This window comes from Enoplosus armatus, chromosome 6 (genome assembly GCF_043641665.1).
Source record: "Enoplosus armatus isolate fEnoArm2 chromosome 6, fEnoArm2.hap1, whole genome shotgun sequence".
In the NCBI taxonomy this organism is placed as follows: domain Eukaryota; kingdom Metazoa; phylum Chordata; class Actinopteri; order Centrarchiformes; family Enoplosidae; genus Enoplosus; species Enoplosus armatus.
In genome coordinates this window covers 255,460-270,000 of record NC_092185.1, presented here as the reverse complement: position 1 = coordinate 270,000, position 14,541 = coordinate 255,460, and the positions used below count along the sequence as shown (strand labels likewise).

Genomic DNA, 14,541 nt, shown 5'->3' with positions numbered 1-14,541 from the left:
CATCACCCGTCATCACCTCAGCTCTGATGGTTTCTCAGCAGTTGAGTCACTTTGCAGCTCGTTGTTTTTTGTTTTTACTTTCCAGCAGCAGCATCACACTCTGCTGTTGTTTCCAGGATATTTTAGGCTTTTCTCCTCCCACCCTTCCTCTGACTGGTCATCTTAAACCTCTCCCACCCAAAAACTCTCTCATTCTAACATCTCTGTTCATACCTGGATGCAGCTTCTACTCTGATGACTGTTCAAATCCCAAAGTTTCTACAGAGTGACATTTTCTTTACTGTCCAAATTACACATTATGAGAATATAGAAATTGTTCCAGTTGGATAATTTTCACCCCAAACTTAAATTGCTCAAATTGCCAAAACATTTTTTCATGAGACAAACAGACATAAACAGATAATGAGACAATGGACCTCCAGGCAAGACCCTGACCCCTACAGAGGAGCAAGAACCTTCATACCCCTGATCCAGAGCCCATTATGCCTGTTCAGTAATTTGTTTTTGCCAGTCAGACAAAGTCTATTTTGCTAAGTTAGAACTCATTCAGACATTTTTAAGACACCCGTCCATTATATCAATTAAAACCGTTCATAAGAGGAAACAGGTTAGTTTCTCCTGCACTGAACTTCTGTTGGGTGATCTGCCTGAAAAACAGCAAGAGTCACTCCAGAGGTCAGAAACAGCAAAATAATGTCTTTGTATGTCTTATTGACAGTCAGTTTGCTGATGAAGTCTCATGTTTCTCTAATTTCATTAAATACAGGCAATGAAATTTTTTTGTTCAACATGAGCGAAGAAAAGAAAAGAGTCACAGTCTGTACCTTTTAACTCCCCCCCCCCACAGTCCCAGCAGCCGTGTCAGATCTGAGGCTGGACAACAATGGCAGTTCAGATAGCCTGCGGGCCTCCTGGTTATCACCTGAAGGGGGTGTGGATGTCTACCTGTTGACCCTGCTGGCTCTGGGATTGACCCCCCAGGAGCGCCGCCTGCCTCCCAACATCACCCACGTGGTCTTTGATGGTCTGACCCCCGGTCGCAGCTATCAGCTGTGTGTCAAGACCACAGCTGGAGGCCAGAGCTCAGAGACCAGGACCAGCGGGAGAACAGGTACATGTTCAGGGTCTTCTTCTTCAGGGTTCAGGCTTTAGACTGTTTGATAGAGGTGGAGCAGTTATTTCATGTTCCTGCAGAAACACTTAAGGTTCCTGCAGTAATACTTTATGTTCCTGCTATAACACTTCATGTTCTTGCAGTAACACTTCAGGTTCCCACTTCATGTCCTGCAGTAACACTTAAGCTTCAGGTTCCTTCAGTAACACCTCAGGTTTCTGCTGTAACACACCATGTTCCTGCAGTAACACTTCATGTTCCCACTTCATGTTCCTGCAGTAACACTGCATGTTCCTGCAGTAACACTTCAGGTTCAGGTTCCTGCAGTAACACGTCATGTTCCTCATGTTCAGTGTTGCTTTGGCAATGTAAATGTTCGTTTCTCATGACCTAATAAAGCTTCTTTGATTTGAATGAAACCAAAGATGAACAACGGTGTCAGAAAATATCTTGTTCTTTGATAAAAACTGAAGTCAACTACGACTTCCAAGGTGCATTTCACTAACAAACAGCCAATCACAGAGCTTCACAGTCTGCTGTAATAAAACATTCAGCAGTTTGTGCCTCTGACTGGCTTTGTTTCCATAGCAACAACAATGAGGTTTATGGGTGTCGTAGTATTTAGAGACATTTACCATTCCAACAGAAAAATGATTTCTTATAAATCCATTTGAAATAAGTCAAGCTGATGGCCACAGCATGAACCTGTAGAGTTTCAGTGGTGAAACATACTTCTGTTGTTAGACAGTTGTTCATGGACCATGGTTGAAAAGAAACATTGTGTTTGAAAAGAAACATGCTCAGCTGGTGTTTATATACTGTAATATTTGTAGTATGTATGTTAGTGGCAGGCAGTGCTGAAGGCAGTAATTGTACTAGTGGTGGTAGTAATAGTAGTTCTTACTTCAGTTTTAGTAGCAGTAATACCAGTACCAAGTTTACTAACGTGGGTTTGAAGCTGCCTGATGAAGACATTTCATTTCAAAATGTCACAATCTTTGTTTTTATATATTTACATGAAACATATTTTGTTCACATATCTACTCTAAATAAGTATGTACTACTGTATGTACTACTACTATATGTACTGCTCCCGTATGTACTACAACTGTATGTGCTACTGTATGTACTATACTACTGTATGTACTACTGTATGTCTGAGCAGACGCAATCCTTCAGGACTCTGCAGGTTTCAAGACTCTGCAGGTTTCAAGACTGCAAGTTTCGAGACTGCATGTTTCAGGACTCTGCAGGTTTCAGTACTCTGCAGGGTTCAGGACAAGACTCTGCAGGTTTCAGGACTTTGCAGGTTTCAGGACAAGACTCTGCAGGTTTCAGGACTCTGCAGGGTTCAGGACAAGACTCTGTTGGTTTCAGGACTGTAGTTTGAACATGCAGTACCTCAGTCTGTACCAGAAGTATTTATTCAGTTTCTTCCCCCAGCTCTTTTAATGATTGTTCCCCTGTCTCGTTCTCTTTCAGTCCCTCAGCGGGTGTCGACTCTCACCATGTCACCTCTCAGTGATGGGAGGACACTGAAGGTCAGCTGGTCGCCCCCCAGAGGCCACTGGGAGAACTACAGCGTCCTGCTGAGGAACGGGTCGGGGGTTCTGGTGAACCAGACCATCAGTAAACTGAGCAGACAGTATACGTTCTCTGTCCTCAGCCTCGGTCTGGTGCCGGGACGACTCTACAGGGCAGAGGTCACGGTTCACAGTGGCATTCTGAGTAACACGGCGTACTGCCATGGACGACTGGGTCAGTTAACATTCACTCCTTCTGTTATTTAAAGATTTAGTGTTAGTGTTAGATTTAGTGTAAGTTAAGTGTAGGTCAGTCTGACCTCTGACTTTCACACGTTTGGTACTTCAGAGAGACAGAAATATAAAATACAAACAGTTTTAAAATGAAAATAAGAAAAGAAAATAGAAAACATTTTTAATTCACACACAGACCGAAAGCAGCAAGCTACCACCCAACTACTGGTCTGACCATCGGCAGCAATTTGGGGTCCGATTTGTGTTGTCCAAGGACACTTGGACATGTGGACAGGAGGATCAGCCCTGTGATTCATTCATTATTGGTCATTCAGTCAATATATATGTCTTTTCCCTCCAGTCCCTCGTCCCGTGCAGCAGCTGCTTGTCCGTCACGCCGATGAAACCACTCTGAGCGTCCTGTGGAATCAACCGGCCGGTGAGTGGGACGGCTTCACTGTGGTCCTCAGAAATGTGGACTCCACCTCTGTCGTGGCTCAGAGGATCCTCTCCGGGGAGGCCAGAGAGTGCACCTTCAACATCCTCACCTCAGGACGCCTGTACACCATCACCGTGGTGACCAACAGCGGCAACCTGACCAGCTCTGCCTCTGTGACTGCACGGACAGGTACGTCTGATTTATTTACACAGCAACAGATTGATCTTTTAAAGACGGAAAGAAAGATGATCATAATATATGTTCAGACTGGGCGATATGACGATACGTACTGCCAAACAAAATTAACATACTGTTTATATAATACCCAACCAGGTCACAAAACTGGTGATTCCCAACCAGAGGGACTTCTGCGGTTGTTCTGGGGTACAAAGAACTGTGAGATAGCTAAGCTAAAGTGAAGAAGATTACAACTTAAAAAAAACACCTCATATTGAGTCAGCTGGAAGAATGCGTGTTGTGAATTGAAAGAATAAAGTAGTTTAAAGTTCTGGATTAACTGTTAGCACATTGCAGGAGTGAGACTGAAGCTGACCAGAGCTTTTTCACAGTGGACACTTATATTCATTATCATAAAATGATTAATTTCTGGACATGAGCATCATTAATGCTATTAGTTCCACCTGGTTGAGAAGAAAAAGTTCCTCTGGACTGCAGGATGTTATTGATCACTGTTTGATCGACAGCTGATCTCTGGGAAGTTGAGTGCAGAAACAAAGATGAAGTCTGTTTCTAACGTGTCTGTGTGTCTCCGGTGGTTCTACTCAGCTCCGGGTCAGGTCACCAGGCTGAAGGTTTCTAACGGCGGCAGCACAGACAGCCTGCAGACGCAGTGGGAACGAGCCTCCGGAGATCTGGACTCTTACCGCATCCTGCTGGTCCACGACAGCAGTGTCATCAAGAACCAGAGCGTGGAGGCCGACATCACCAGCATCAGCTTCCACGCTCTGAGACCCGGAGCTCTCTACCAGGTGGTATTAACCACCATCAGAGCCGGACAGACCTCCAGACAGACTGTAGCAGAGGGACGCACTGGTAAGACAGAGGGGACCACATCTGGGAACAGCTGGGGAAAGTGTATTACACAAGCATTATATAAAATCACTAAACACCTTTCATTCATGTTCGTTTGGTCTCTTTCAGTTTCTGCACAACATCTACTGCAGATGGATTTGTGCATCAGAAATCAATTTGTAATGTGACTCACGTGCGTGTAATGTGGTGACATCACTGCTGATGTTCTGTGTGATGAGTTGTTTCCCACAACAACTGTCGGATCTGTTCTATGCAGGTGATGAAACACCTGTAGTCATCATGGGTGGATGGCAGTCATTGAGTTCAGCAGTTCATTGTTGGTCATTGTTGTCTTTTTCTTAACTCATGCAGGTTAGAAAGAGCTGCAGTCCTGAAATCTGCTTATTTATCTTTTTAATGATGCATAATCTTTGTTGCATGTTTAACATAGTTATGTAAGAACACCAATTAACAAACAATATGACAACATTGTTTTTAAATGTTGATCTGAGACAATTAGATGAGGTAAAAGTGTGTTCAGGAATTTGTCTGGTATTTTCAGGAAGTGTTGACAGCAAAAACCACCTGTCAAGGTCTGTCCGTCAAGGACTTCCTCTCAGGAGAACGAAGTGGACAAGCTTCATTGTTCCTGCTGCTGGAAAAGTCTCTGCAGAATATTTAAAATATCTAAGAAACTTAACAAACATATTATGTGTAGTGCACAAAGGCCTGTGAGAGTTTGACCATTTCACCAGTTTAAAATCATACTAGTGTTACAGGAAGCAACATGGTTTTCATATTTTCTCATGTGCAGAGCCAAACTAGTCAAAATAGTGAAAACTGGAAATAGTTCCCAACAAATACACATTTTCCTCCTGTTTGATAAAAGTTACAGTGAGCAGCTGTTTTTGAACATGAAACTATTAGTGAGGTGTTTGATCTTTCATTTATTTTATCTTTCCTTAAAGTTATAGTTCAACATTTTAAGAGATAGGCCTGTTTGCTTTTTTGCTTTTTTGCTCAAGCTAACTGTTTCCCCTAAGTGCGCACGTCTCCTGTCTGTTTTCTTCTTTCTTTCTTTTTTTTCTTTTTCTTTTTCTTTCTTACTTTTTTCCTTCATTCCTTTATCATAACTTCATATTTTGTGTAATTTCCCCCCGGGGATCAATAAAGTATTTCTGATTCTGATTTCCAGTCTTTATGCTAAGCTAAATTAGCTGTTTCCCCCTGTTTCCAGTCTTTATGCTAAGCTAAGCTAACAGCTGCTGGCTGTAGCTTCATACTTAGCATAGAGACTTTCAGACATCAGAGGTTCCTTTAAGGTTACATTACCCAATGTTACTTTACTTGAACTATAGCAGTCCAGGTGAGACCAGCAGGTACAATAACAACTGTCTGACCCCCCCCCCCCCCCCTCTGCCCCCCCCAGTTCCGGCTGCAGTGGGTGAGGTAACAGTCAGTAACAACGGTCGTATGGACTTCCTCAGCGTGTCGTGGCGTGCGGCTCCAGGTGAGGTGGACAGTTACCTGGTGACCCTAAGCGACCGTGAGAAGACGCTTCACACACTCTCTGTTTCCAAGTCCAGTCCGGAGTGCGTGTTTAACTCTCTGGTGTCCGGACGTCTCTACAACATCTCCATTACCTCCCGCAGCGGCAGCCACCAGAACCACACCGTGGTCCAGGAGAGAACACGTACGTACATCACTTACTGATTCTCATGTACTAATTGATAGAAGCAAATAAAACTATTAATTTTCATTGAGAATTACAAAAGGGTCAGCAGGCACCTATCTGGCCTGCGGGCCATAAGTTGAGTATCACTGGTGTAAACCCTTTGCAAACATAATAGGGGGGTTGTAACTAACTCAGGTAACGTCAGACAGGTTGTTCCAGAGCCTCGAGGTCCTGACCTGAACTGTGTGGAGCAGATAAAGACCTCAAACTGTATCCAGGCTCATGTGGTACTAGGAGGTCAGAGATTAAACAGAGAACATAATCAATAAGATCTTCAAATCTATTATGAAACACACTGGGAGCCAGTTAATATGAAACCCTCCATGACTTGAAGAAATCCTGAAATATTCACAGATGATTCATTTGGATGTTTAAGTTTGTTCTTGTTGTTTCTAAAGATGGAGGATTTAACTAGTTTATTCTATTCTATGAAACAGATTTGATCGTGACAGTTGTCTTTTTATAGTGTTGTTCTTCTTAATATGAATTTGTGGTGACGTTGTGTTCATGACACAATATTATTAATTCATTCAGAACCGTCGAAGGTCCAGAACCCGACAGCGACCCACGCTGCTCGGGACGACTACCTGAAGGTGTACTGGCGTCACGCTGCCGGAGACTTTGACTTCTACCAGGTGTTCATCAAACACAACAACATGTTCCTGCAGAACAAGACGGTTCTGAAGACGCAGAACGAGTGTGTGTTTAACGGCCTCGTGCCTGGCAGACTCTACACGGTGCTGGTGAGCACCTGGAGCGGGAAATACGAAACCAGCGCTTCCACCTACGGCAGGACCTGTGAGTGACCTTTGACCCCTCTGACACTGATACACAAACACTAGTTGGGCAGAACATGTAAAGGTTTTCCGCATGTTGGTCACCTGAACCAGAACTGCTTCACTTCAGCAGCCTCAGCTGTTCTCAGCTCAGCTCGGAGGTTTCTGGATTCATATTGTCTCCAGGTTGGTCACTGTACATCTGAACCTCCTTATGTACAAAATCCCAGAATTCACACAAAGAAAATCTCTCTGTGAGTCACACTGACCATGAAAATAAACCCAAAGGAGTCCAGTCTCTGATTCCCAGAACCGGATCAGTTGTCCAAGATCTCCTGCAGACAGACTAACAGTTCCTCTCCTGTCCATCCTGCAGTCCCGGCAGCGGTCCGGGCCCTGACTCTGGCTGGTCAGAGTACTGAGGACCTGCGGGTGATGTGGTCAGCTGCTCCGGGTGACATGGATCACTACGAGGTGCAGCTGCTATTCAACGACATGAAAGTGTTTCCTCCGATAACTCTGGGCAGCGGCGTGGGAGAGTGTGTCCTGTCATCGCTCACACCCGGACGGCTCTATAAGATCTTGGTCTCCACCTTCAGTGGCCCCAACCAGAGGGCCCAGTTCATAGAGGGCCGCACAGGTCAGACTCACCGTGATGAGGTGGAAATATTACTGGTGTTTCCTAAAGTAAAACTTTCATTTTCTGAATAGACACTGGGCCTCATGCAAGAATCACGTCTACTAACAGATTTTAGTTCTCAAGTGTCATGTTCTGTTGTCGTACGAATCATGAGCAGACTTATTATTTGACCTGAAATCATGATGCTTAAGTCTGAAAGTGTAAATGTTACAGAAATCCTCTAAAATAAACTTAAAGCTCCCTGTGGAGTATTAGTAGTAAAACATATGTAAAGCTGGTGACACGTCGTCTAACAGCTTAGCGTTCAATATTTGCTGATGTCTGCTGATTTCTGACTGCAGGTAACATTTTGTGAATCAAACTTTCCCACAAACAAAGAATAACTATATATATACACACACACACACACACACACACACACATATATATATAAGCAATTTAGGGCTGTTGATTATGCTAATGAATGTGCACCTCCTCATTAGGCCAAAATAAGTGATTTATGAGGTTTAGGGGAAGAATATGGAAATGTTCTTCCATGAGGCCCAATGTTAGGTGACAATGATTTTGGAGGGAGTCCAATTATCCGCTTGAAAAGGTATCAGTTAAGTTGTTGTACATGTTTGGCTGTATGTGTGTATATAATGTATTTTTATATGCTGAGGAATACTGAGATCATTAAAACGGAACCAGCTGCTCCTGCAGTAGATACAGAAACGATCTCTTTAAAGAGCTCTTTAATCTAGTGTCTCTTCCCTCCTCAGTTCCCAGTAAAGTGAAGAACATCCACGTCACTAACAGTGGAGACAGCAGCAATCTGAAGGTGAGCTGGACTCCTGGCCAGGGCGATGTGGATGGATACTCAGTGTTTCTGTACAGACAGAACAGACGGCTGGACGTCCGACCCGTCTTCAAACACCAGAACGAGGTGACGTTCGGTTCTCTGCAGCCGGGACAGACGTACAGTGTGACGGTTCAGTCTGTCAGCGGAGAGCTGATGAACAACAACACGGCCACCGGACGCACAGGTCAGACAATACAACTCAAAGCTGATAATACTTGTGTACTTTTACTTTTATTATATAATACATGATATAATCCTTGTGAATGTGTGTTCAGTGCCCTCAGCAGTGTCAGGTTTCCAGGTGGAGGACCTCCACTCCACCTGCAGCCTGCAGGTGAGCTGGCAGGAGGCTCTGGGTGTGTCTGATGGATATGTCCTTCAGCTTCTGGATGAAAGAGGCAGCCTGGTGACTAACTCCTCTCAGCCCTCCGGACATACCAGGTACAGGTTTGATGGCCTCTCCCCAGGAAAGAAGTACCGAGTCCTAGTCCAGACCACCAGTGGGGGGGTCTACAGCCTGGGAGTCAGCTTAGAGGCTCGGACACGTAAGACTTCCTGTTTCTGATTCAAACAGGGTAGCTTGTCCGTCTGTTGTATTGTGCTTGTCTACGAGGGAGTGTTAGTGTTAGTTAGAAAAGAGATAGCAGGGGCGCCCTGGTAGCTCACCGGGTTGAGCGCGTACTACATAGGCGGATGAGGTTGAGACAACATAACGTAAAATCCTACATGTCAGCTCTAAACACAACAGTCACAACAGCTCCTTTAACCTGAGTGTTAGCAGTCGGAGGTTTCTCTGTCTCACTGAATAAGTAAAGAACAAAGTGATGGTTAAAACTCAGTCACTCATCAGGACCCCCCCCTTCCTCCTCTTGTCAGGTCCTGCAGCTGTCACTGATCTGTCCATTAAAACCACCACCACCACCAGTCTGTCCTTCCACTGGTCTCCACCAGAGGGAGACTTTGACCTTTATGAGATCTTCTTGTATAAAAGTGACGACTTGCTGCAGGAGAAACGACACGGCCAGTCCAGCAGTCAGCAGTGCTCCTTCCAGGATCTCAGACCTGGAGCTCCATACAAGATGGTGGTAGTGACCCACAGTGGGGAGCAGAGCAACCAATCATCCATCTGGGCCAGGACAGGTGAGGTAGGGGACAGGTGAGGGGGGGTCACAAGTCCTTAAAAAGTCTGTTAAAGGGAAACTCCACTTATTTTACGGCTATAAGGTCAGTTTTCTGGTCACAAGGAGCCGACTCAGCCTGTGAAAGCATGTTTGTGACATACAGTATGTGTCAAGTCTGATGATGATGATGTCATGATTTCATAGTGACGTCATCAGGGTTACCTCAGCTTGAGCTTGGAGACTATAAATCTATAGACAGATTTGGGTTGAAGGTGGAAGTAAAAGATTCCATTTAAGTGCTTTTACCAGGAAATACGAGGAGGAGATCATGTAGAAACTGTTAACCATCAACATGCTGTTGAAGTAAACTTTATAATCTGAAGCACTAAAAATTTTCTATGAACTTTGGCCCAGTTTTAACAGACAGTTAGATGTCTTTTCTGATCTGTGCTGTTATCAGCTCCAGTTTCACTTTGATTAATCTCCATTAGATTCTCATGAGTACTGCAGACTGCTGTCTGCCTGTGGTTTGGTCTCTGTCCGGGCAGAAACAAAGTCTGTGTGATTATTAATGCGTTTAGAGACTGAAAGATTCACGCAGACGACCTTCACATCTACACTATTAATGTGTTCAGTGAGATTCTGCAGTGAAGATGCCTCAGATTTGTCTGTAACAGACTCAGTCCTCAGCTGCATTACAAACTGGAGTTTAGGGTCTAAGAGGAAAGGCCAGAAGCTCTTGGTTGCATCATGGGAAATATCTCCACCTCTGCTGTTCAGATTCTGTTTTTAGTTTCCTGTGAGTCCCCCGTCTTTATGGAAGTGTAATAATAAATCACCTGTTGTTCATCTGCATTTTTACAACATTTATTCAAATTATCTGGGAATTATCATTATTTTATAACTCTTAAAGAACCTCATGTTATCATCTCATGTTGTTATTACTGTTTTATAATTTCAGTTTTATGTACTTTATTATTATTATTATTGTTATGCAGTGCATATTAGATATTATAATTCTGGTACAACACATCAATATAACTAACTGATTAAATAGATATATTATTAGTTATTAGTTATTATATAATCACTTTCTCACTAAAGTTGACAAATCTGCAGCAGTATTTCCACAGTTTGGACTTACAGGTTGTATCAGTTTGTAAAGAAGCTCTCGTCTTCAGTCCCAGCAGCGGTGGTGTCTCTGAAGGCTCACAGTGGAAACCAGTCTTATGCTCTGTGGGTGAACTGGAATTGGGGCGGTGGTGATCTGAGCGGTTACCTGCTGACTCTCTACAACCCAGACGGCTCTCAGCAGGCCGAGCAGCACCTGGGGTCACAGGTCACCGAGTTCGTCTTCTCAGACCTAGTACCTGGTCGACTGTACCAAGTTGAGGTGCTGAGTCTGAGCGGAGAGCTGAGCAACAGAGCCGGCACACTGGGCAGGACTGGTGAGACACACATCATGTATTATTATTAATAATAGTTATTAATGGTCCTGGAACTTCTGGAATATCATGGAAGTTCGAGACATGAAGTTAAATACAAACAGGGAAATAGATCAGGGGCAGGTTTGATTTGGTTTGGGGTGTGTTCCAATATGCTGATGATGTATTTCCTGTAAATATCACAGTGTCCAGAAGTGTGGAGGTTCATTAGGACATCCTGTGAATCACCAAATACAAACACACAGCTCAGCTTTGTCAGCTGAAAGGACCCTCTGAACATAACTGGCCAGAGCAAAAAATAAATAAATGATCATATTTCTTTACTGTGAATTGTGTGTATGTAAAAAAGTGTCTGAACATCTACAACTGCATTTAGACAGAAGTAACTCTGGTTTTCACTTTTCACTACTCTGTAAATCCAGAGAATTCTCATTTAGTTGAAACTGAGCTCATAATATTCCATAAGGAGTCACTTTATTTGGTGAAAACATGCCCTTCTAAACACAAACCTCTTTATTCATGTTTTTCAACCAGCTGCCATGCGATCACACAGAAAAAAAGTTTTAGTCCAGTTGAAACATTAATGCAAAAACAACATATTCTGCACCTTTCTGTCTTTGCTGCTGTGACTTGTAAATTTCCCCGCTGTGGGATGAATAAAGTCTAAGTCTATACTTGAACACAACGGAAACGGTATGATGATTTCTATCAGAGATTATTTAAAAAGCTAACATTATATTTCCACTGCACATTTCCTCCTCAGCTCCCCGACCTCCCACCTCCTTCCTGTTCAGGGGGGTCACCAACACCTCCCTGGAGATCACCTGGAGCGACCCCGTCGGCTCCGACTACAATGACTTCGACCTGCAGTGGACTCCTCGCGACCGGCTGTCCGTCATCAACCCGTATCACAGCCGCACCTCCGGCAGCCGCATCCTGAGAGGGATGTTCCCTGGACGACTCTACACCTTCAGCCTCTGCAGCGTCAGCGGGGCCTTAGAGCCCGGGGCCACGCCCACCTACAGCACACCCATCCACAACAGCATCCGGACCAGTAGGTGGCAGCACTTCACTTCAATTTAAAGTATTTGATCGTCAAAGGGTAATTCAGGACAAACAACCATCTGAAACATCAGTCCTGTCCACTCACATGCCCATGTCACATGTTGATCACATGAAATATTGATCACATGTCCATATTTATATTGAAAGAGTTTCCTCTGGAGTTCAGCTTCATTTGGTTAATTTTAGCATACTTCCTATGAATTAAACTAAAGTAACATAAAGAATAAAAATACAGATCAATATTAATGATCTTGTATCTTCAGTCTGATACCTTTCAGTGTGTAAAAAATCTGAAATCTTGTTGTTTCCGAATAATTTAAAAACTGAGCTATATTTTGATTTTAATATATATTCACATATCACTGAGAATATTAAGATTTATCTGTTGTTGTGTCTTGCTGTAGAGCCGGAGCGAGTCCATAGCCTCCACTGTCGTCCTCAGAGCTCCACTGCTATCTCCTGCTCCTGGGGGCCCCCGGAATCCGACTATGACTCCTACACCATCGAGTGTCTCCACCAGGACTCCCAGATCCTGGTCTACTCCCGACGCACTGGCCGAGACTCCACAGCCTACCTCATAACCCAGCTGGAGCCCCACAAACGCTACACCGTCTCTGTGAAGGTGATCTCGGACCAGACAACCAGCGATGAGGCTCAGGACAGCGTGGTCACCATGATCGACCGTAAGGTTAACATGTTCTCATACACAAAGCCATACAGGACAGAAAATGGGAGCTGTTAGGATTTGTGTCTGGTCAAGTTTAGGTGAGGACTCATGTCTTCGTGATCAGTAAATAACGGGAAGAGACTTTGTTCTGTTCTCACTTGCTCTGCTGAAGTTTAACAAAAAAATCTGGATGGTCTTAAGATAAATTAACTTTCTAAAACATCCTGACATGACTCCTCCAGGTCCTCCGCCACCTCCCCCCAGTACCCGGGTCAGTGACAGGTCCACTGTGGTCACCAAGTCCTCCATCTTCTTCAAATTTAACTGCAGCTGGTTCAGTGATGTCAACGGAGCCATTAAGTTCTTCACTGTGGTGGTGACGGAGTCTGAAGGTAATGATGTCATAACAGCAAAGCATCTTCTCATTGATTGAATGTCAGCAGGCGGAACCAGACTCCAGACCTGCATCCGCTCCTGTAATAATGTAATTATTATGATGGTGTGATTTCTTATAGCGGTGCACACAGTGAGAATATTTACAGATGAAAAGCAGAAAAACAAAATACTCTATATACAAGATTACAAAATATTACAAAAGCTAACTAGGAAACTAGGATATTTCAGAAAAATACAATCCAATACGCAATCTGAAGTTCAATAGATGTCACCTTCTCTGTAACCAAGCTGACTCCTCCAGAGCCAGGACAGCCCCTCTTAGACTGAAGAAAAAACAATGAACACATTTTCCTACCAGATAAAACATGTAGAGCTTCTTAAACCCAAATATATTTTAAATATGGATTATCTATACTTTCACGAACATCTTCTTTCAACCAAAACAACAAACATAATTATGCCGTTCACGTGACCATGAAAGTGTGTGAGAACATGCTATTTAACATGTTCCGTCCCTGTTTTGCCAACCAAACTTTATGATGGGAGATGGTGGTGTGGATATGCAACGCACCTCAACAAACGGTGAGAGAATATAGTGTTTGAGTGAATGTATTTAAAAATGTAAATTGAATAGAAATACCAAGTGGGCACTATCAGTGGTGATAGTGAGGTGTGTGTGTGTGTGTGTAGTAATCAATAATTAATGATCAACTCACACAACATGAGTGCTTCATTCATTATTTGAAAATGATGAAATGATTCTGGTAGAGATGACAACGTTGTTCTGTTTTGTTCAACGTATTCATTTCTTCTCCTGTCTCCTGTTTGTTTCTGCCCTTTGATACTTGAAGGATTTGGTGACATGCAGCCGGAGCAGCAGCACCCGCTGCCTTCCTACCTCGACTATAAATCCAACAGCTCCATTAAATCCTACCAGACCAGTTACTTCCCCAGTCACTGCACCGAGGGCCCTGACAGCAGCTCACACAGCTTTGAGATGAGTGTGGGGACCGGGATGGACTCACTGGGAGGCTCCTGTGACCACAGAGACTCAGACCTGGGTCCAGAGACCAGCAGAGACCTGAACCTGTTCTGTGATGGACCATTGAAACCTAAAACTGCCTACAGGTACTGAACTAAGTATTATTACCATTAACTAGCACCGTTCTGTTGCTCCTACATTTATCTGCATTTATTGAGTTCCTCTCAGCAGTTAATGTATTAACTGTGAAAACGAACTGTCCTTTGAATTTGAGAACTTATAAGTTGTATTAACATGGTGCTGTTCTCAAGGTGTTGAACAGTGGAGGTTTCTATTTCAGTCACATGCAGAAGAAGCTGTCTGCATTTATATTAGAAAGGATGGGAAATGTCAGAGCTAGAAAAAGGAAAATCAGTATAAATATGTAAATATTATTTGTATTAAGTTAAAGAGTTTCAGGAAAACTCTACTTTTCTCTTTATTCATTTTCTCAGAGAGATGATGAAGAGAACTTGAGAACTTGAGGGGCAG

General features: G+C 43.6%; 1 protein-coding gene across 1 annotated transcript in view; it reads left to right on the top strand.

Annotated features, from left to right (window-relative positions):
- The window catches only part of LOC139286195 (receptor-type tyrosine-protein phosphatase beta-like), a 41,257-nt gene that overhangs the window by 13,134 nt on the left and 13,582 nt on the right, over positions 1 to 14,541 (top strand). Inside the window, exons 7-21 of the mRNA XM_070906929.1 lie at positions 848 to 1,111; positions 2,597 to 2,872; positions 3,233 to 3,499; positions 4,097 to 4,363; positions 5,772 to 6,035; positions 6,612 to 6,875; positions 7,230 to 7,493; positions 8,255 to 8,518; positions 8,610 to 8,879; positions 9,211 to 9,474; positions 10,637 to 10,903; positions 11,664 to 11,954; positions 12,370 to 12,648; positions 12,875 to 13,024; positions 13,880 to 14,156. Coding sequence (XP_070763030.1) covers positions 848 to 1,111; positions 2,597 to 2,872; positions 3,233 to 3,499; positions 4,097 to 4,363; positions 5,772 to 6,035; positions 6,612 to 6,875; positions 7,230 to 7,493; positions 8,255 to 8,518; positions 8,610 to 8,879; positions 9,211 to 9,474; positions 10,637 to 10,903; positions 11,664 to 11,954; positions 12,370 to 12,648; positions 12,875 to 13,024; positions 13,880 to 14,156 — 3,928 coding nt within the window. The remainder of the gene's footprint in view (positions 1 to 847; positions 1,112 to 2,596; positions 2,873 to 3,232; positions 3,500 to 4,096; positions 4,364 to 5,771; positions 6,036 to 6,611; positions 6,876 to 7,229; positions 7,494 to 8,254; positions 8,519 to 8,609; positions 8,880 to 9,210; positions 9,475 to 10,636; positions 10,904 to 11,663; positions 11,955 to 12,369; positions 12,649 to 12,874; positions 13,025 to 13,879; positions 14,157 to 14,541) is intronic.